We start from the raw sequence: 20,427 nt of genomic DNA on the forward strand, positions 1-20,427 counted from the left end.
CTATGAAGGAGTAATATAGCCACCCTTGGACAGCAGCATTGTCAATCAGTGGAGAGGGTAGAGTTAAATGGACTAGTAGATGTAGATGGACTTTATATAAGTGACTACAAATTTAAAGCCCAACTCCAGGTAACACTTTACCTAACTTAAAGCTGATCATTGTAAACATCCCTGTCAGTGTTAAATGGTTTGTCTCAACTCTCTAACTTTTGCAGATGAGCTTGTTCTTTTAAAGTAAGTTGGAGTGTACAGCTGCCCATAGATTAGTCTGTTTTTTGTTCACCCAGCGGGCTGACCTGAATCCTCCAGCAGTGTCTTTGAATTCTGACAGCGGTGAGACTTTCCCACCATCAGAATATACTGATCAGTGCTGCAGGCTATAGTCTACAGCAGTGATCATCCACCCTGTACTCAACCCTGTTACCAGTGATCTAGCCATACATCGATAAAAATTTGGCTGGTTCAGCAGGGACTGGCTGAATTTCAATCCATGTATGGGCACTGTGGTTGTAATCTATTGATTGACTTTTGTACAAATGCCCGGTCAGATTTTCCTTACTCAATTAGCTCTGTAGACCAGTGGTCATCAACCCTGACCTCAGGGCTCACTAACAGGCCAGGTTTGCAAGATAGCTGAAATATAACACAGGTGATATCATTTGCTGCTCATTGATTGCAGTATACTACTCTGCATCTCCCCAAGGTAATACATAAAACCTGGCCTGTTAGTGGGCCCTGAGGACAGGGTTGATGACCACTGGTCTACAGAGCTAATTGAGTGAGGAAAATCTGACCGGCATTTGTACAAAAGTCAATCAATAGATTACAACCACAGTGCCCATACATGGAATTAAATTCAGCCAGTCCCTGCTGAGCCAGCCAAATTTAGATCGATGTATGACCAGATCACTGGTAAATGATCTATGTTACAGGTAGGGCTCAGAAAAACTAAGATTGCCATGTTAATGCCACCGAAAGGCTGTATCTTAAATCAGTTTTGATTCTGACCAGTTACACTGTAACTCCAAAAACTGCAGGGCTGTACATACAGCTCAGCTGGTTTGTGTATAGAAATCTTAACCAAATAGCTGCCGTAAAAAACAAACCTTGAAGAATTCAGCTCTACTTTGTATTCTTCACCTGTCTTGTCGAAAAATAAAAAAAGGTGTAAGAAAATGATTACAGACAATACGTGAAACACAATAATTCCCTTTTATTTCATAACTGTACCCCAAAAAACCCACAATAAAAAAAGAATTGCAACTGTGTATTTTTTTGACTGTTTTACTGTTAAAAGGTTCATCAGTTAGCAACAAAATAGTAAAAGCAACCGGCGAAAGTACAATCACAGCCACTAAAGGAAAACAATTTGCAATCAAATTGTAAATAACAGAGTGTGCAGCAATTTTCCTCCAAATCAAACAGTCACTAGATCAACATTATTCTCCTGTGAAGTGTCCTAGTGAAGTGCAAACAATTCTGTGGTTCTTATATAGTCTGCAGGCATACGGTTTTGAATGCAATGTTTTTTGTTTTGAAGGAGGAGGAGGCAAACTGCATTTCACTGGCAGTTCCTAGCACACCTCTGATTTATGTTATAGGAATAACAAAGCTGCAATGAAGAGCTCAAAAAGAAAGGCAAAACGAGGTAGGTAAACCAAAAAATAAAATAAATTTTTAATAACAAAAAAAAAAAGGTGCCACACTTTTCTTGATGTAACACTCTATTATCACAGCCAGCCATGCTTGTAGCTATTAAAAATAAACCTTTGATACACGTATTTTTATCATTAAATTATTAGAGCATTTGTGTTGAAAGACTTATCACCTGAACTACATACACACTTTTTTGTAGATTTTTTTTTATTTTTATTTAAATTTTTTTTAATTTTTTTTTTTTGCACAGATGTGGTCTGTTACTGTACGTTGGGTAATTCTAAGAAATCTGTCTTTACAATGTTGGCCAGTAAAGCTTGAAGCCCGTAAACCGTGGCGGCAGTTGCTCTCATTCTGCCATCCTTTGGTTAAAAAACTATTTATTTTTTCTTTTTTTAAGTAGTAGGCCACAGCCTCACAGAAGCTCCTGACATTTTAATTGGTTAATACTAGAAAGTGTCATTGTGACAATATTGGCAACAGTCCTATTATTGCCTATTCGCTATCTGTCTGAAATTTAAAAGGTGACAGTCACCCGAAAACCTCTCCACTGACATTACCTCTTGGTTTTTGCCCTGACCTGTTGCATTATATACAAAAAGAAAAAAACAGCACAGGAGTCTCTTTCCATTTGCCAAATAACACTCGCTGCTCATTACAATACCAATGCACACAGCTGTGTAAGCATTGATTTACTCTATGAACAGACAGATCGAGTAATGGCATAAGATTTATTTAGACGGCGGCTAGTTTAGCCATTTAAACTACGTTTCCCGAAAGAAGAGGAAACTTTGCTTTCCATTAAAAATGAATTAGGCTGTTGCTATCAAAAAGCAACATTCAGTTTGATGAAGGCAAAAAGGTTTTTTTTCTTTTAAATTCTTCAATTACCCAGCTATACAGCTTTAGCGTTCAGCAAAACAGAAAAAAGTTACATTGTTGTGCTGTCTTATTTTACTCAGTAATTTTACAACATATCTATATTTATATATAACGCTAAAGCAGGCAGACAGGAATCAACAAACTGGCTCAAGTCTCAATACTTTTTTTTTTTTTTTGCCATTCTTACAAAATAAGACACAATGAAAAAGGTAAAATGAACAAGCCGACAGCTGATGTTTGTGGACATGTGAACCACAGTTCCCAGTGTTGAAGTGCAAAGTCTGTTCTCTCGCTCTATAGCAAGGCTGCTGAATCCTTGTATGCTTCTGTTAAAAAGTCCTGTGTACTCTGCAGATCTGATAAACAAGAATACCCAGCCTGGTCAGGCAGCAGCAGAAAATCCCACGAGGCTATGCACGTCTACAAAAACCAGACCTAGTTTAAAAATAATGCCATGGATAGAATTGCTCGGACAGCTCTGTTACCAGTTCATCATGGAGTTCCTGTTCAATGTCATAAAAAAAACTTGGCTGCTGCCTCCTGACCGGACAGACGCAAAGAACACCTATAAAAGACAAGCAAAATTCATAAACACGAAAAAGTTTGCTCATGTGACATCATTTTGCATTGGGCATTTATTGGGAATTCAAAACAAATGGAAATCCCTAATGCAATTAGAGTGTTTGTGTAGTGACACTGAGGAGACTCCACCTTTCACAGCAGAAACTTTTCTTTGAACTTAATATTTAGAAAACACTTTGTTACGGAGCCAATGAGAAACAAATATAGAAAGTGTAAAAAGTGAATAATACTGCGCTAACCCAATGGCGAAACATGGAAAGCTGCTACATACAAATGTGACAAAGATTGATGAACAAGGTAAATGGAAAATGTAGAGCTAAAAAGTTGAGTAAGTAATATTCAAAGAATTAAATGTTGCTATACACATGAAGGTAGATCACAAAGTGTGAAAACATAACATATATAAATATAACTCATATATGGAAGACTATGGGAAATGTCCAAATGAATGAACCAATCCATGTAGTGAACACATAAAATACAGTATAAAATAGTTGTTGCTCAGAAGTGAAGCACAGTGACAATGAGCCAATCTAGCAGAGAGAGCCAAGATGGGCAGTCTTCCATAACGATCATGGGAACCCAGGTGTTTCCAGGAGCAGCTTCCATGGGGTCTTGTAGGTGATCGTAAGGTTGAGAAACCAAGTTGAAACAGCCGGATGGAAAAATTTGTGATCACAAAAGTAAAAAAGCAATAAGCCAAGCCTGATGCGTTTCATCTAAGGAGACTTCAACAGGGGCGTATCTCAGCTTGGGGGAGCTGACATATGTCCCTGTTGAAGTCTACTTAGATGTCGGGCTTGGCTTATTGCTCTTTATATTGCTCCTTTTTACTTTTGTGATCGCAAATTTTTATTACTACGGATGCCAATGGGTTTTTATTCAATAAAACCTATCCTTTTTGATCTATACCATGTGGAGCCCTTCTTTTTTCTCTTTACATCTTCTTCGATGAGTTTTTTTTGGCCTTTCCATCTGGCTGTTTCAACTTGGTTTCTCAACCTTGGGGTCACCTATACGATCCCGGGAAGCTGCTCCTGGAAATGCCTGGGTTCCCATGATCGTTGTGGAAGACTGCCCATCTTGGCTCTCTCTGCTCGATTGATTCGTTGTCATCGATATTCGAGTCCACCATCTCTGGTAAGAGTACATACCCCATTATTCTGATTGAAGATACAACATCTCAATGTTTCCTCGTGTTCACTATATCACTGTGCTTCACTTCTAAGCAACAACTATTTTATACTGGACTCTATGTGTTCACTACACGGATTGGTTCATTCATTTGGACATTTATCATAATCATTCATATATGAGTTATATTTATAAACATAAATATAGCACCGGTCAGCAAATGAAAAAGAAACAGACAGGATGCACAACACTGAAATCTGTATGCCCCTAAAATTGCCAAGCATAAGAAAGAATTTCAGAAATGTTGACCTTCAAACAAGAGACCTGATAATCAAACTATATGAACAGGTTTCCTTGTATACCAAGTAGAACCACAGTAGAACTTCTGAAGTGCCTGGTGGACTAAAGGTCATTTACAAACATTTGGTGATTCTTTAAAGAATCAGTAAATTGTCAGCTTGTGCCACAAAACCAAATTTCACAAGCAAGTGGAGCCGCAGGTGAAATTTGTAATAACAGACCCATTCCATAAAAATCCTGCATGAGAAGAGAGCGGAGACCCCTCTATGTTAGGACATGGGAGAATCCCCAATGGACAGGAGATTACTAATTTTCCTATAAATCTTTTAATATTATTTATAGCAAATAAAATGATTTTTTTCTCATCTATTGGGCGGATAGCTACATTTCTACTTTCCACTTAGAAAGGTCTTCAAAAGCTGACCATCCCTGAACAGCTTGAGGACAAAACTAAAATAAGGTAAATCAGTGCTTATGCTCTAGCAAAGTGATCCCTCTATGGCCAATCCCTACTCAACCAGGATAATTCTAAATACATACACAAAGCATACTTAAAGAATATATAAAACAAAGAACACAAATGTAACATATTTCAGATTACCCTTTTTTTTTCCTCAGGCATTTTTTTTCACTTTCACTTGATGACCCTACCCGTAACACACTTCCTGTCCAAGGGTGACATCACTTAGTCACTGTACTGCATCTATGAAGGAGCGGCTTTGTCACACTAGAGTAGGACTACAGAAAACCTCCCTTTCTTGCACAGGGTCTGTGGTGCCCGAGATCAATGTAACAGTTCACAGTCAGCACAGGAAGTAATCACCTAACAAGATTTCTGGCAGGCTCAAATAGTTTTTCTTGCACATATCAAACAGATAAAAGATAGAACAAAAGGCTTTCAATGCTATATGTAAATTGTATCTAAACCCCAAAATAATAATGTAATATGTTGCAGTCTTATCAGTCTTTAGATTTGGTAGCTTCATTAGTTTTAATTTTTCAAGCTAAGAAATTTTTTAGTAAGTACAGAAAACGCTCATTGATCTTGCCAGAAATGCCTTGTAACTTCCAGTGAGCTTAAAGAGGTTGTAAAGTTAGAAGGCTTTTTATCTTAATGCATTAAGACAAACAGCCTTCTGTGCACAGCAGCCCCCTAACACTTACCTAAGGTCCCTCTCTGTCCAGCAATGTCCACGAGTGTCTCAGCCTTATAAGATCCTCCCTCCTGATTAGCTGAGACACAGCAGTGGCACCATTGGCTGTCGCTGCTGTCAAAGTGAGCTAGCCAATCAGGGGAGAGAGGGGGTGGGGCCAGGTCGAGGGCTCCATGTCTGAATGGACACAGGGAGCCGTGATTCTGCTTGGGTGCCCCAATAGCAAGCTACTTGCTGTGGGGGCACTGAACAGAAGGGAGGGGCCAGGATCACAGAAGAAGGACCAGATAAGAGGAGGGTCCGGGCTGCTCTGTGCAAATCCACTGCAACAGAGCAGGTAAGTATGGCATGTTTGTTATTTTTATGGGGGAAAAAGGAGACTTTAAAGTGGTTCTAAAGCCCAATACTTACCTGAGTTCTCACTCAGTGATGTGCCCGTCTGTAGTGCTTCTCCCCACTATCAGAGGCTTTGCTGAGGCAGCAGATGCCAATGGTTGTCAGTCAAATCCTGTGAATAGGGAGCAGGGGGCAGGGCTGAGCCACGCTATCTGCACTCAGGAAGTGCGGCTCAGGAGCAAACCCACAGGTGTGCCAAAAAAGGAAGCAGCTTCCTATGGTGGCACACTAAGAAGAGGAGGAGCCAGGAGCACCAGTGGGGATCTAAGAAGAGGGGGTTCAGGGCTGCTCTGTGCAATTGTAGAGTTTACAATCACTTTAAAAGACAGCATAACTAAGCTCATGTTCCTTACATGGAGGGGGGTAAAAACATGTTTAAAGTACAGTCTGTCTCAAAAACCATGGCTCAAGTAGTTGGCACATTCAGACAGAAAGTGTTTTATTTGCCAAAAAACGAAAGAAAAAATTTTTGATAAAGAAAACTAAAAAAAATTTTCTTTATAGTAAGAGCACTGAAAATGTATAGTCTTGAACTGGAGCTGGTTCAAAAAAGAGCTGGATGCACAAAATATAAACGGCTTCTAATATTTATAGGAAATAACACTATAGGATTTTTTTCACTGCTGGAGCAAACCCGAATGATGCCTTTTCCCTATCTTCTGGATGAACTGTTGGTTTAGGATTTTTTAGTGATGCGTGAACCCAGAAGAGTTACAGGAACTGAAGGTTCACCGAACACTTCTACAAAAAATCTGCAAACCTCAAACATCTAGCCTGAATACCCTTGAAGTCTATGGGACACAAGTCTTGTTTTTTTCTGACCTTTTTCAAGACTACTTTGCAAGCTTTTGGTAATGGGCATGGATAGCTGATCACTGTCATGGGGAACATGTAGCGCATCAATAAAAATATAATATTCATTTAAATGACGTGCAAGGGGGGTGCCTTAAGCCTGCACGTGAAGCAGCAGAGCTGTAGGATGCATTCTTGTAAAATTGACATAAAAAAATATTGACACTTAATAACAGATCATTTCCTTGCCCAATTCTGTTTGTAAACAAAGCTCCCTGGGATTTTTGGGTGAGGTCATTGACCAAATACAGACAATGACATCATCCAGCATCCATGGCCAGTTTGTTGACATTCAGCATTAGGCTGGAGAGCTGTAATTTGAGATGGGAGTATGGCAGGAGAAGACTGTTGTTGAATAATCAAGCCAACGGGTCACAGGGCATTGTTTATTGTGATTCACATTGGATCTACGTAATTTTTAATGGAATTTTTATTTGGCAACTTTGTGTTCATCTTTTCTTTGTCAATTTTTTTGTGAATGAGTAACAAGGTATTGTATCCCTTACTCATTTATGCACATTTTGGATATCTAAGGGCCCCCCTATTCTAGAAGTTGGCTTCCAGATTCTGATACATGCCTTCCCTGCAGACTCCTACATCCACCAGTCAGGACTCGTGGACACAAAGTGCTTGTTCCGATTGCTGACCCCCCTCTTCTAGGGTCTCTCCTGAGACAAATTACAGCTCCTTGTTCAGCTGATGAATGTCAACAAACTGTTCAGGTACACTGGTTGATGTCATTTACAAAGTATGGCCATAACTAAAGTTGATCAATGATCTCATCAGCCAGTTTACAATTTGAAACAAGCAAGCGGGCAGCCGGCTGATGTCATTTAGTTGCAGTAGTAATACTGTATTTCCTACAGGAGCTGGAGGCTTGGGAGGGCAAACTGGCTAAATCTGGCCATTTATCTTGCCTATTAGCCAAACTGTGAACAGCTTAGGTTCTAGTCGAACGAATGGTAAACTTGAACCTGAAGCTCATCCCTAAATCTGAGGAAGCTGTGTGATTTGTTTTATCTTTTGGTTAAACTTGATGGATATGTTTTTTTTAACCAAAGTAACTATGTAAGCATTGCATTATGCAGATCAGTGACCATATATGGCTCTGTAACTCTCCTCTAACGTTGCCATCATACCCAATATTGGCACTATATGTCCATTCAAGTGCAATGTGCACATGTAATGTATTTTACTGAAGAGCCAGAGCACATGGCTGGATTAGGAGAGATCGTCTGTATGGGTAAGGCAGCAGTGAATACAGACTGCGGGAGGTGGGGGTGGTCAGAGAGAGGGAGCTCATGGCTGAAGCAGGAGGTGACATGGTGATGCAGAATGCAGAGAGGGGGAGCACACAGCTGGATCAGACTAAATGTAACAGGAGGTGAGATAAAAATAGGTTTATGTTATGCCATAACTGTACATAAAGCTATTATGCTCTAACCCTCCTGATACATTCAGTCTCACCCAGCCCTGTGCCTCCTCTCTCTTCCCCTCCACAGTCTGCATTCACTGCTGCCATACACAAGATGTCACCTCCTGATCCAACCACGTGTTCCCGATCTCTCTACACCCTTTCCCGGCACCACAAGAGCTGCAAATCCAAAGGAGTCATCAGGTATCAGTGCATATTAAAAACACCGGGTGGATATACATCTGCCACAATAATTTTCGGCAGAACCCCAGTTGAGAAACCCTGTGTTATTGATTAGCAGAGCGGTGCAGGGTAGCATCCTGGTAATTACTGTGCTGTTCCTCACCAGTCCTCTTGTCTGTCCCAAGCTCTTGTTTGTAATATCATTTAGATGGAAAAGAGGAGGGCTAGTGGGGATCAAAGGGAAAAGGCATGTTACAACAGCAGCTTCCCTGCACTGCTCTGCTTATGGAGGCAAGGAACGACCTTTAAGTGTTTTTTTTATATATTATATATATATATATATATATATTATATATATATATGTATATATATCTACAACTTGCTACTCAGATCCAATGTTCTGTGAGCTGTAGATCTGAAAATTTGTTTCCGGGATCCCTGAGCTCTCAGCCTTTTTGCCAAGGATTCCTCCAGGGTAAAATGTTTTAGAAACCCTGTACAACACAGTCATAGGGAAATTTGAAGAAGATTGCACAATCAGACTATAACATGTGTAGACAGCTTGACAAGGCAACAGTGCAGTATAATAGTAAAGATGAAAAGAATAGCAACGTTTTAGTACTCAGCCCAATACACTGCCCAGTGCTTTAATGCATTATCTATTTATTACATGTTAAGACTTGTAAAATAAAAATAATTGCAGTGCTGATTTTAAGTAGATTTTACATTACTTTTGCATATGCCTTAGAGAATATATGCTTTGGGTATTTCCTTTTAGAGAGTTGTTTGCTGTAAAGAGGCACAATCAATTCAAAGTGAAACACTACCCCTAGTGGCCATGAGTTACCAGGCAAAATGGTATATCAGTTACACAGTCGTTCTTTGAGTTGTTGCTTTGTATAAAAAGTATTACACAATGTAAATATTTAGTTTGGGAGGACAGTGTTAGGCTCTATGCACACTACACTTTTTTTTAAGCTAAAAAAAGCCAGAAGAAATGCTGGTAATAGCTTTTTTTGTAGTAGCATTTTAAGAGTGTTTAAGAGCGATACCATTTTATTAGCATTTCTGCAGTTCCTTTATTAAAAAAAAAAAAAAAACGCTATTAGTAGATTTTAGATGCATTTAGGAGTGTTTCTAGTAGAAAAACCTTCTAAGAAACGCAACAAAAAAGCTATTTTTACTGTTCCTAGATGTTGAAGCTCAAAAAATGCTAATAACCCAAAGTAGTGTGCATGGACACATAGAATAACACTAGCTTCTAGGAGCAGATGCTAATAACATCTTTTAGGAGCTTAAAAAAGATGCTAGTGTGTATGTAGCCTTGAACATATCTTCTGCAGTCTGTGCTTGCATAAACGACATTCTTTTGTACAGCACCAAAATCATATACCAGTAATCAGAACAGTAAAATGGTGTGCTGACTCAAAGGTAAGAAGACACCCATCCTTCAGTAAATGGTAATATGCTTTTAGTTTTCTGTGTGTGAGTGAATAAGGTTAAACAATAATCCAGCAGTCAAACCATAGTTCTTATGTAGTACATACCTTATCGTTCCTCTCACACAAAAATTTTAACCTCTGGGCTCTCTTGTGCATGAATACTCCATCCAGGTGCCCGGTCTCCACTGAACGGATTTCAATAGCTTTCTCTCCCCAGCCCATTATCTGATTGGAATGGATATATGCTGCAAAGGACAACACAAGCTTTAGACTGATGATGCTAAATATCTAGGAACAAGGCCATGGGCACATGGACCCCTTGATCTGTTGATTTGTTGATAAAAGCCCATATTTCTTTCTGCACTACTAGTGCCAAGGGAGTCAAACAGTTAGAATTGAATTAAACTGAAAGCACTTACTGAAGTAAAGTTGTCAAGACAGTTGAATGTGCAGGCACAACTGAACCACCCTAAGGGCTCCCATACACGGATAGAATTTTTCCAGCTGCATGAGTTTGATGAAATTCAAGCCATGGGTGCCTCTATTGGCACAAACTAACACTACTTGGATATTCTGACAGCCACTGCAGCCAGCTGTCAGAGTAAAAAAGCTGTCAGTGGAGATTCCTACATTCATACTGTTATATTTCTTTTGTTCAGCCTGCAGGCAGAATGAAAGAAATATATAGTATGTCTGTATTGACAGCTTAAGTCATCTGTTCTGGCCAGGGTATTCCTTTGGCCTCCGGAGACTGTTCACATTTTTACCCATGAAGATGATCTGCAGATACCTCTAATGCCAGCTTATCAAAGGAAAAAACAATGGCACTCAGACAAGGCGTTCCAACCTACTTAATCACCATTCCTTCAATGACTGTCTATTGCATGTAGCTCACAGATATTACATTGTCAACTTTTTTGACCATGGGACATCCAATATTTGTGTCATGCTAATGCAGATGTCATGTCATCATTTTTTAAAAATTCTACTCTGTCATGAAAGAACAATGGGGTCTGCATTGCAGGCCATTTCCTTAAAATGCTAGTCACAGTCCCAGAACAAGTCTGCTGTAAATGAGTGTCATGACTACTTCTCTCTATACTCATTCCAGGTCAGTGACTCAGATAGCATTAAAGTCCAAAGCATCAGAATGACAACCAGAGAACTAAAATTCTAAAAGAGAGTTTAGTAACGGCAGCCCTAATAATCTACCATGACAGACTTAAGCTTTTTAGCTTTATGTGGCCATGGTTACCCACTGCACCCACAGTGTCCAGTATTTGTTGGGTTAGGCATACGTTCTAAGGACCTTTGTTTAAATTGTAATATCCACAATGCCCACAAAGACCCGATCATCTAATTACACGCGCAATGTAAACTAGTGGCACAGTCTTGTCAATACCCAAAACACTAACCTACTGAAGTGGGCATTTCACCCCACTGAAGCACCACATCTTTAGTAATTCGGCCATATGTGTTAACATACACCCCTTCATCCTCATAGCACACAAGCATTTCCATGCCATCTGTTTTGGGCAAGATGACAATGGCATGTGGAGTAATGTTCCCTTGAATCTGAAAACAAGAAAAGAATATTGAGTTTAGACACAAGCATCATATCATTTGAAACATAAAATGCCATCTTCAGTTGGGATTTTGCTATACTTAACCTATATTATCTTAAACTATTTTCTACCAGTAAACATTTCCAGCCTGTCACCATAAACAGTCCAATAATGGAAATGATGTACCTCACAAGGTGCATTATATGATTTTTAGCTTTACTTCCATATTTTATATATGTCACAAATAATAATTACAGTTTACATAAATATATTTATAATCATAAACAGACTTTTTTAAAGCCCATCTTGTTTTAGTGTAGAATTCGATTTTTTAGGGATTCACTTTTTTCTACATTCAGAACTACCATAAACTGAGGTCCTGGACATATGACTGATTAATTATTTGAACTCGCTGTAAATGGGCTGACAAATTCTGTATCCTAGCATAGTTAATAAACGTGCTTGTACCTCCAAAAGATAGAGTGCAGGCACATGTTGCTGTTAATTTAAAATGTAATACAACATTATACCTCAACCACATTCTGGACATATTTACTTACATGAGATGGAATGTAGATGTCATATGTATTTCCAGAATCAACATCAATGACATGGAAGCCAGTGCTTGAGCCAAATATTACTTTTAACCTTTGACCTTCTTCTACGGTGAGATCACAGAGCAATGGTCTATGCTGGAGGTCTGTAAAGGACTAAATATATACCTTCTGTTTTATTATCGGTAGCTGAAACTCCACACAAAATAAAAAGTAATATTGCTTGTTATTATTTGTAGAAACCCTCCATAAATTACTGGCAAGCTCTTCTGAGCTTCCAGTGCACATACTGTAATTATTAGGCAGATAAGGTTGTTTTCACACTTGATCTGCTGACGACAGTGTTATGTATGGGCCAAGCTTAACATATAAGACCAACAGATATATAATCAAATATTGAACAACTCGGATGGTAGAGGTGATTCTACAATGGCCACATCAATTCCAATAGGCAGTTGTCATAAATGTGCTGCTTTTTTTCTCCTGGACAAATTGGATTTTATGGATCAGTTTGGATTTTTACAGATTTACAGTTCGCAATACACGGATTGAAATATGGCCAGTCCAGCAGGGACATATTGGAAAATTTAGCATCAGTCAATGGCTGCAGCCCCTTATCAGTGTATTCTAACAGCAGCAGGTGACAAAATTTAGGGACCGTTTACATCATAACACAGTACTCTGCTAAATGCCTGTTACAGCGCTTTATACAGGCAATTTAATATGAATAATCGAATGGGGCATGCTACATTTGCAAGCAACACACAGCACACAATGCATTGTGCCACACTGCATTGCAGTGCACATGTGTTTTGGAGGTGCATTGGGGTAATAATCACAATAAATGGCACTGTGGCGCACCAAAGCATGTAATGTGCTTTGCCGCATGTTACTGCAGCAGAAGTGGTATAGGCTTAGCACACCGGCTGTAAGAAGGTTGTTGTATACTTTTCCTGCTAGATTTTTAATAATCCAGAAGTACAGAAGATAGCTTTATATTGGTTCCTACGTCTATACTTTTATTTTAATAATTAAAATAAAAGGGCAACATTTTTGGTGAATGAAAAAATAGTAACGATAGGGAAAACATTTCACCTTCATCTGAGGCCTCGTACACACGACCGAGTTTCTCGGCAAAAACCAGCAAGAAACTTGCTGGGAGATATTTTTTTGCCGAGGAAACCGGTCGTGTGTACATTTTCGTTGGGAAACTGTTGAGAAACTCGACGAGCCAAAAAGAGAGCATGTTCTCTATTTCATTGATGGGAATGGAGAAAATTGGCTTGTCGAGTTTCGACAGCCTAACAAGGAACTCGACGAGGAAAACGATGTGTTTCGCCCGTCGAGTTCCTCGGTCGTGTGTACGAGGCCTAAGGCATTATGTAAACGGTGGTGAGAAGCTGAAAATATGCCCAGGATAAAATTCCAGGATTTTTTCAGTGCTCGGGAGATGGAGGTGCCGTGTAAAGCCTGCCATACAAGTGACCATCTGTACTCTGGTAAACACAGATACTCAGCTTTTACCTGCACACGCACGTTTCAACATATTTCCCAAACACAAAACTTCCACATTCGGAAAAAAATGGTACTTGCATGTGGTAAAAAACGCTATGAACAGAAGCGTGGGGTGTGGGAAAACAAAAAGCTAATTTTTAGCCCATCACCTACCTGTGCCTAACAATGCTGGTCACTACCTTAATGGCCTCAGCCTAAAGCTGCCTAATTCGATACACGTTCTTTAGAAGATATACTTTACACTGCTGTAGGAATACTCCTTACAGCTTAGCATGAAGGATTGTGTTTCTAGCCGGACATCTTTCATCTATTCTTAATATGCCCGAAAGTGATAGATTTTTGGAGGGACGGTCTAGTGTGTAGCATCAAAGTCACTACAATTCTTTCCTGTGATGAGCTTGCTGGGAGTAGTTTAGGAATACCACCAACACTCTGCTTTATCTGCTGCTATTGTACACCCAAAAAAAAAAACATTACTTAAATGGGAGGTTCCTGTGCTCATTCAGTTTTGAGATGCAGTGGTAGCAGCTGTAGATCATAGCTATTTGTTTATTTGGCACAGTCAAGGGAACCATTATATCGTAAGTCTGCGCTTGCTAAAGTGACCATGAGCTTATAGGTGAGTGTAGAATGCAATTGACATAAGCTGGACAGCTGCAAGCAGTTCTGTTCCGCCGGCGCGCCGTAACACTTACGATACTAGCAGAAAATGGGTTAAAAGACTTGAAGAAACCCTCCTGACTGTTGGCAGGTATTCATTTTCAGCCTCCATGACAATGCCTGACTCTCGAGCTCTCAGCTGCAAAACAAGTTTGGAACTCCTCCCACTTTGTTTATTTTTTTCCCTATTTTTTCTAAACCTTCCCATTTTCCCTTATGCCCCACTAGCCCCCATTGTAGCATCTATGCATCTTTTTGATATTAAAATTAAAAGCCTACACCACATTTCAGCGATGTTTAAAGTGCAGAGGCTTCAGCACCTCACCTGGATGAGTACTTTCTGGAAGTCATGCGTGTCTGGGTTGGCACTGTTTCTCAGTTGTTAGGTAGTGTACGGTCACCCCGGGGGAGACTACTGGCCTACAACTACACCTTTGTGGCCCTGGACTCATGGTGCTAAATCTTTTTGGTTATGTGTGCACCCTGATATTTGTTTAATGTTATTTATTGTGTAATAAGCGGTGTTGGACGGTGTTATAAAATATGTATAAATGGATTCTGCCTGCCAATTACAATTAAATGAAGGCAACCAGGAGGTACTACACAGGATTTTATTATCATAGGTTTGATATACTGTGCTTTATCCTATAGACCAGCTATATTCTGTATGTGCATTTATACATATCTACTGCATATGTGTGTGTGTATGTATGTATACACACTATATATATATATATATATATATATATATATACACATACATAATTTACCTGTAAATATATATGTACAGGACGGTGGTTGTGTGTCCAGGACAGCAATTTCTCGTCCTGAAAGGGTTAAGCCATACTAGCAGTTTTTTTTCCATTCAATCCAGAGGGATAAAAAAAAAACTGAGATCGGTGTACTAACACAAGCGATGTTAGTGCAGTGATTTCCCCCACTGTGCCTTGGCATTCCGACAGGGGAGCTCCACTCCCCAACCCCTCCCGCCAGAACTCACTGATCTGGCAGCACTGATCAGATGCCGGTCAAATTATGGTTTTCCCCGCACGCCCATTGGACAGAAAATGGCCCGTGTGTACAAGGTTCGAAACTCAGTTTTTTCTAAACTCCTGCAGCTTGTCTTGTACCCCAAAACAAGTGGTAACTCTAAACCCAGTGTGTGACAGGTGGTACAATATGTTGTATAGTTTTCCTTATACCAAGATCGTAAACTGTATACTTTACTTTTGCTGAAGAAAGCCATTTGTGTTTGCCTGTTTTGAGAAACCAATAAAGACTATTTACTTTTACAAACAACTTTCTGGTGATTTCAGGCCCTCCATATGACAATATAAATAAATGCTACATACCTTAAAAGCCATAAACTTATGGTACGGCTTTGGAGCCCAGGCATAAATCTCTACAGAACTCTTTAATGCAATAACCAAGAACTTGATTCTTTCATATTTTACTAGAAAAAAAGAGTGAAACAAATATATACTTTATCATTATAGTATCTTACTGCAGGAAAATAAAAACATTAAATGTGCTATCACATGGTTCTGTGCTCAATCAAGAACATAACATGTTTCTTTTAACTTGTGATCGCACACTAACAATTTTAAAGTGACCCTGTTGTTGAAAGCAGAATTGATAAAAATGTTCTTCTAAACCAGTGGTTCTCAACCTGAGGTCGGGACCCCCTTGGGGGTCAAATGACTATTTGCCAGGGGTCACCGAATCCTGGGCTGTTCCTGAAGCCCGCACCCTCTGCCAGTAATTTTGTTGCCGCCCACTCAGTTCACGGCATGGCTGGGGGCAGAGACTAGAGGTCATCTGACTGGTATGGAATGTGAAGTGGGAGGGACTGGAGGAGACACTATCTCCTGATTTCGACATAGGTGTTACTGTTGCGAGATGCCATAAAGTCGAAGACACAGTGAGTAACACTACCTGTGATTTATACACTACAGTTCTCAGATCAGCAGTTGACCTTGATCAAGAGCACCTAAGTTGGCTGATCAGAACTCCTGCGCCAGCACAGCCACTCATCACAACTCCCTGCCAGCACAGCCACTCATCCCAACTCCCAGCCAGCACAGCCACTCATCCCAACTCCCAGCCAGCACAGCCACTCATCCCAACTCCCCGCCAGCACTGCCACTCATCCCATTCCCCCCCACCAAGGAGTAAGAGAAGGAATAAAAATAGAGTACATGGTAGGGAGCGGAAAAGAGGGGGAGAAAGAAAGAAAAAGGGAGAGAGAGAATAAGGGAAAACAAGAAAGACGGCTAGAGAGAGGGATGGGGACAAAACAAACGAGAAATTAGGAAAGAGAGATAAAAAGGGAAAGAAAGGAGAACAAAGCGAAAGCGTGGTATATACTAAAATGTTCCATAAGGGGATTTAATACTGTACGAGTGTAAGGGACTCGGAGCGCTAAAAGTCTGTGGGTTAAGGGCACAAATTACTTGTCTTTCCTTGGGTGCTGACAGCCCACGCTATGAAAATAATTTTACTGTTAGGGGTCCCCACAAGTTGGGAAATTTTATCAAGGGGTCACGACTCACGACACTAGAAGGTTGAGAACCACTGTTCTAAATGAAGACACTTCATACCTGTCTATTCTGACACCCGTTTATGAATCTTTGCTCTGTTGCTGCTGCTACAAGAATCAAGAATCTTTTGCATTCAATACATTTCTAGGTATGTTGGATGCTTGCATCCTATACCGCATTCTTTGGTTTCTCTTGGCACCTCTATGCAACTACTGTGTCAGGCATCTTTGCATAGCACCAGAGCGAGGATTTTACAAACATGTGCCCAGACTGGTAATTATGAAGTGATGTCTTTTACAGGAGAATTTTTGTGTCAGTTTTTCAACAACAGGGTGGAGTAATATATTGGTACTATGGTTCACTATATACAATCATATTGTTTGCCATTTCCAGTTTAAGTCAGAGCTAAATCATTCTTATAATCCAAGCTTTTTTCTAAATCTTCCCCACTTAATTTGCCAAACTGTCCAGTCCCTACCCAACAGAAGATCCAGGCCCCTTTAGCCACTGATGTTGGAGCACAACCTCTCAGGCAGGTCACCTAAATATTGTCAGAGTGACATTCTGGTACAGCCAGCCATTCGCTGACAACAGCCAGCTGTCACCAGCTGGTAAATTCTGACAGTTTAGTATTTCACATTAGGGATAGGGCAGTGGAGAGTAGGGGGGATTGTAAAAAAACAAGCTTTGGTTAAAGGAGAGGTTTTGGGCCACTATACTAAAAATAGGAATATCAGTCTATATCCAATTGGCTGTTGAGGACTATGCCCAATATGTATGGTATTTCTGTTGTAATACAATAAAGACAACTCACCAACTTTATAATGCACACAGCCTTCTAATTCCCCTACTGTTATCCAGCCCTGCTTCTTCTCCACCTCTGGATCATTGTGCAATATCCGGTTCCTCAGCCAGGAAAGGTAATACACTCTTAGCTTGTTCTTTTTCCCTAATGAGACATATAACACAACAAGTCTTGAGAAAAAAAAAGATTTGCGAAAGGATATGTTATTGTAACTTACATATAATTAGTGTATATTTATACTGACATGTAAGGACAGGACCTAAAAAGGTACAAAAAAAGTACAGTATATTCAATAAGTACAATAGGTCAGCTAGTGCATGTATTGAAGACAACAGTCAAATGGTTATGCTATACATACTCCTTATTCTGTGTATTGTGTGGAGTGTGTATATATATATATATATATATATATATATATATATATATATATATATATATATATATATATATATATATATATCTCTATCAGTGTGTCTGTGATATATATATATATATATATATATATAAATTACTTTTTTTTTATGAGTTAGCACAATTTACTGATGCCAAAGTTTTTATATGAATGAAATACCATGCACTATGCAAATCTTGTAATCAGTTAACCAGACCTGTCTAGTGAAAATACTTAGTGGTAATGCCATTGTTATATTACAATATTTTCTTCTTTTCCTTTATCTCAAACATGCTTGTCTGACTCTCACACCTTTCCAGGCACAACTCTAATAGACTACCAAAATGATTTAATGATAAAAAAGCATGGACACTGAACTGTAACTCACAGTTGTTTGCCATTTTCCTGTACAACTTTAGTCACTTAAAATCTTTCAGTGTTCAAACTCATATTCTGTATAGTAAATTTCTAATATCTTTGAGCCACTCATCAGACTATGAAATTAACTACAGTGAATGACTTATTTGCATCAATACAACATGCATGGTGGGTGGCTGAGGAAAAAAAAAAAAGACTGTCTAGAACTTTGAAGGAACTTTGGGACTCTAGATCTGTTCTTGGTTTGTGGCTTGGTCACAGACACAATGTCCCACTGGTTTCTTATACAGAAGCATAACAAGACTGAAAAAAAATCAATACCATACCTGATATGGTTACCAGGACATTCAGTCCCTCTAGAACATCCATCTGCTGAAACCTCCTCCTGTTGATAAGGCTGTAAACCTTTCCTTGCCCACTGCGGTCCAACAACATTAGCCCATTCTCTGTGCCCACTAGTAAGTTTACACCTGTGTGCAGAAAAAATAAAAATGATTTTTAGCACCAAATGGTTGTGAAACTGATATTTTCATGATAAATTAAAATGCCACATATCAGTTTGCCTGAGTTGTCAGCACATGCTAGCCAGCATACATTAGCTGTGATTACAGTTTTTAAAATGATTGTAAACCTCAGACATGAAACATGAACATAGTATATCCTTCTATAGTGTATGCTGGTCTCAATTAAAGTGGTAGTAAAGTCCATTTGTTTGTGTTTTACCTACAGTAAGCCTATAATAAGGGTTACCTGTAGGTACTGTAAATAACTCCTAATTTACTTATGTAGTAGTCGTTGATGTCACCAGTGCATGCGTTCTGTCAACTAAAGTCGCAGAGCCAGTCCAGGCTCAGGCAAGATCTCGACAATAAAGTCGGCATCAGCCCACATGCCTGGACTGGCACCCCTCTCAACCAGCCACTGAGTGCCTGAGAGAGCCACCCCCACCCCCTCCAAAGCCCAGTGCTCCAGTGAGCTAGGAGGGGGCAGAGCAGAGAGCAGTGACTGACAGTCACCAGCTCTCTGCTCAGAGAGCCCTGAGAACGAGCAATTGGCAGTGTTTGATCGCTCAGATCTCAGTGTTAGAGCCGACAGGGGACAGATGCAGCATTGGACCAATGCTGCATCCACCGAGGCCAGTATGATTTTACAATAAAAAAAAATAGTATTTGAAGCCCATATGTAGCCTAGTTTGGGTGATGCCAAAACTGCGCTAGAACACTCAAGCACAGCACTCTACAGTAAGTTTCCATATATGCATATTGCCTTTTCTCCCACACTGGCTACAGGGCTTCCTACGCTCATCTAGATTCTCGATTATCTACTATTATTACCTAATTCCATTCATTATTGCTTATAACTATTACTAAGTTTCCCTCCTTTCTTTTAATCAAATATATAGACAACCGCTAGTCACCATTTTCTGTACTATACACCATTTGTGTTCCCACACAGATGCACATATGCCGGGATTTAACATTTCACTACTATTCCCATTTAGATTGACTGCTATGCTGCTTGTCCAGTTTAGTCCAGACCTCAGTCTTTGAGATTTCAGTTAACTTTTTACTAACCTTTTTTCAAACTATGGGGTTGATTTAATAAAACTAACGACAGTGCAAAATCTGGTTTATATGCACAGCTGCACCAATCAGCTTCCAGGGTTTTTTTTTGGTCAAAGCTTAATTGAACAAGCTGAAGTTAAAAGTCGATTGGCAATCATGGACCAGATTTTGCACTCTCCAGTTTTAGTAAATCAATCTTTTTATATTTTTTAAAATAGGTCTGATGCACTTGCAAAGTGCCCCCATCCCTAATACATATCAGAAAAACTTTTGGGTAACTGTTTGGGACTTTGATGACACACACCAAAAAGGTTTAAAATATAAAGTTTATTGTACATACATTACAAACCACACCCACAAGTGTAGAAATATAAAAAATACATAATCATACAGAGATCATGATATATCATCACAGTAGATGACCAAAAGGACAAATATTTGAACTCCAACACGTTTCAA

At 39.5% G+C, this 20,427-nt stretch overlaps 1 protein-coding gene across 25 annotated transcripts in view; it reads right to left on the reverse strand.

Annotated features, from left to right (window-relative positions):
- Nucleotides 1-1,193: 1,193 nt before the first annotated feature.
- Nucleotides 1,194-20,427, reverse strand: part of TNIK (TRAF2 and NCK interacting kinase) — a 392,046-nt gene continuing 372,812 nt past the window's right edge. For all 25 annotated transcript variants that reach the window (XM_040349342.1, XM_040349345.1, XM_040349341.1 and 22 more), the window contains 7 exons: nucleotides 18,730-18,873; nucleotides 17,644-17,778; nucleotides 15,642-15,742; nucleotides 12,121-12,270; nucleotides 11,411-11,570; nucleotides 10,101-10,240; nucleotides 1,194-3,103 (listed from right to left, as the gene is read on the reverse strand). In XM_040349342.1, coding sequence (XP_040205276.1) covers nucleotides 3,020-3,103; nucleotides 10,101-10,240; nucleotides 11,411-11,570; nucleotides 12,121-12,270; nucleotides 15,642-15,742; nucleotides 17,644-17,778; nucleotides 18,730-18,873 — 914 coding nt within the window. In that variant the 3' untranslated portion in view covers nucleotides 1,194-3,019. The remainder of the gene's footprint in view (nucleotides 3,104-10,100; nucleotides 10,241-11,410; nucleotides 11,571-12,120; nucleotides 12,271-15,641; nucleotides 15,743-17,643; nucleotides 17,779-18,729; nucleotides 18,874-20,427) is intronic.

Source organism: Rana temporaria, chromosome 4 (assembly GCF_905171775.1).
Source record: "Rana temporaria chromosome 4, aRanTem1.1, whole genome shotgun sequence".
NCBI lineage: Eukaryota > Metazoa > Chordata > Amphibia > Anura > Ranidae > Rana > Rana temporaria.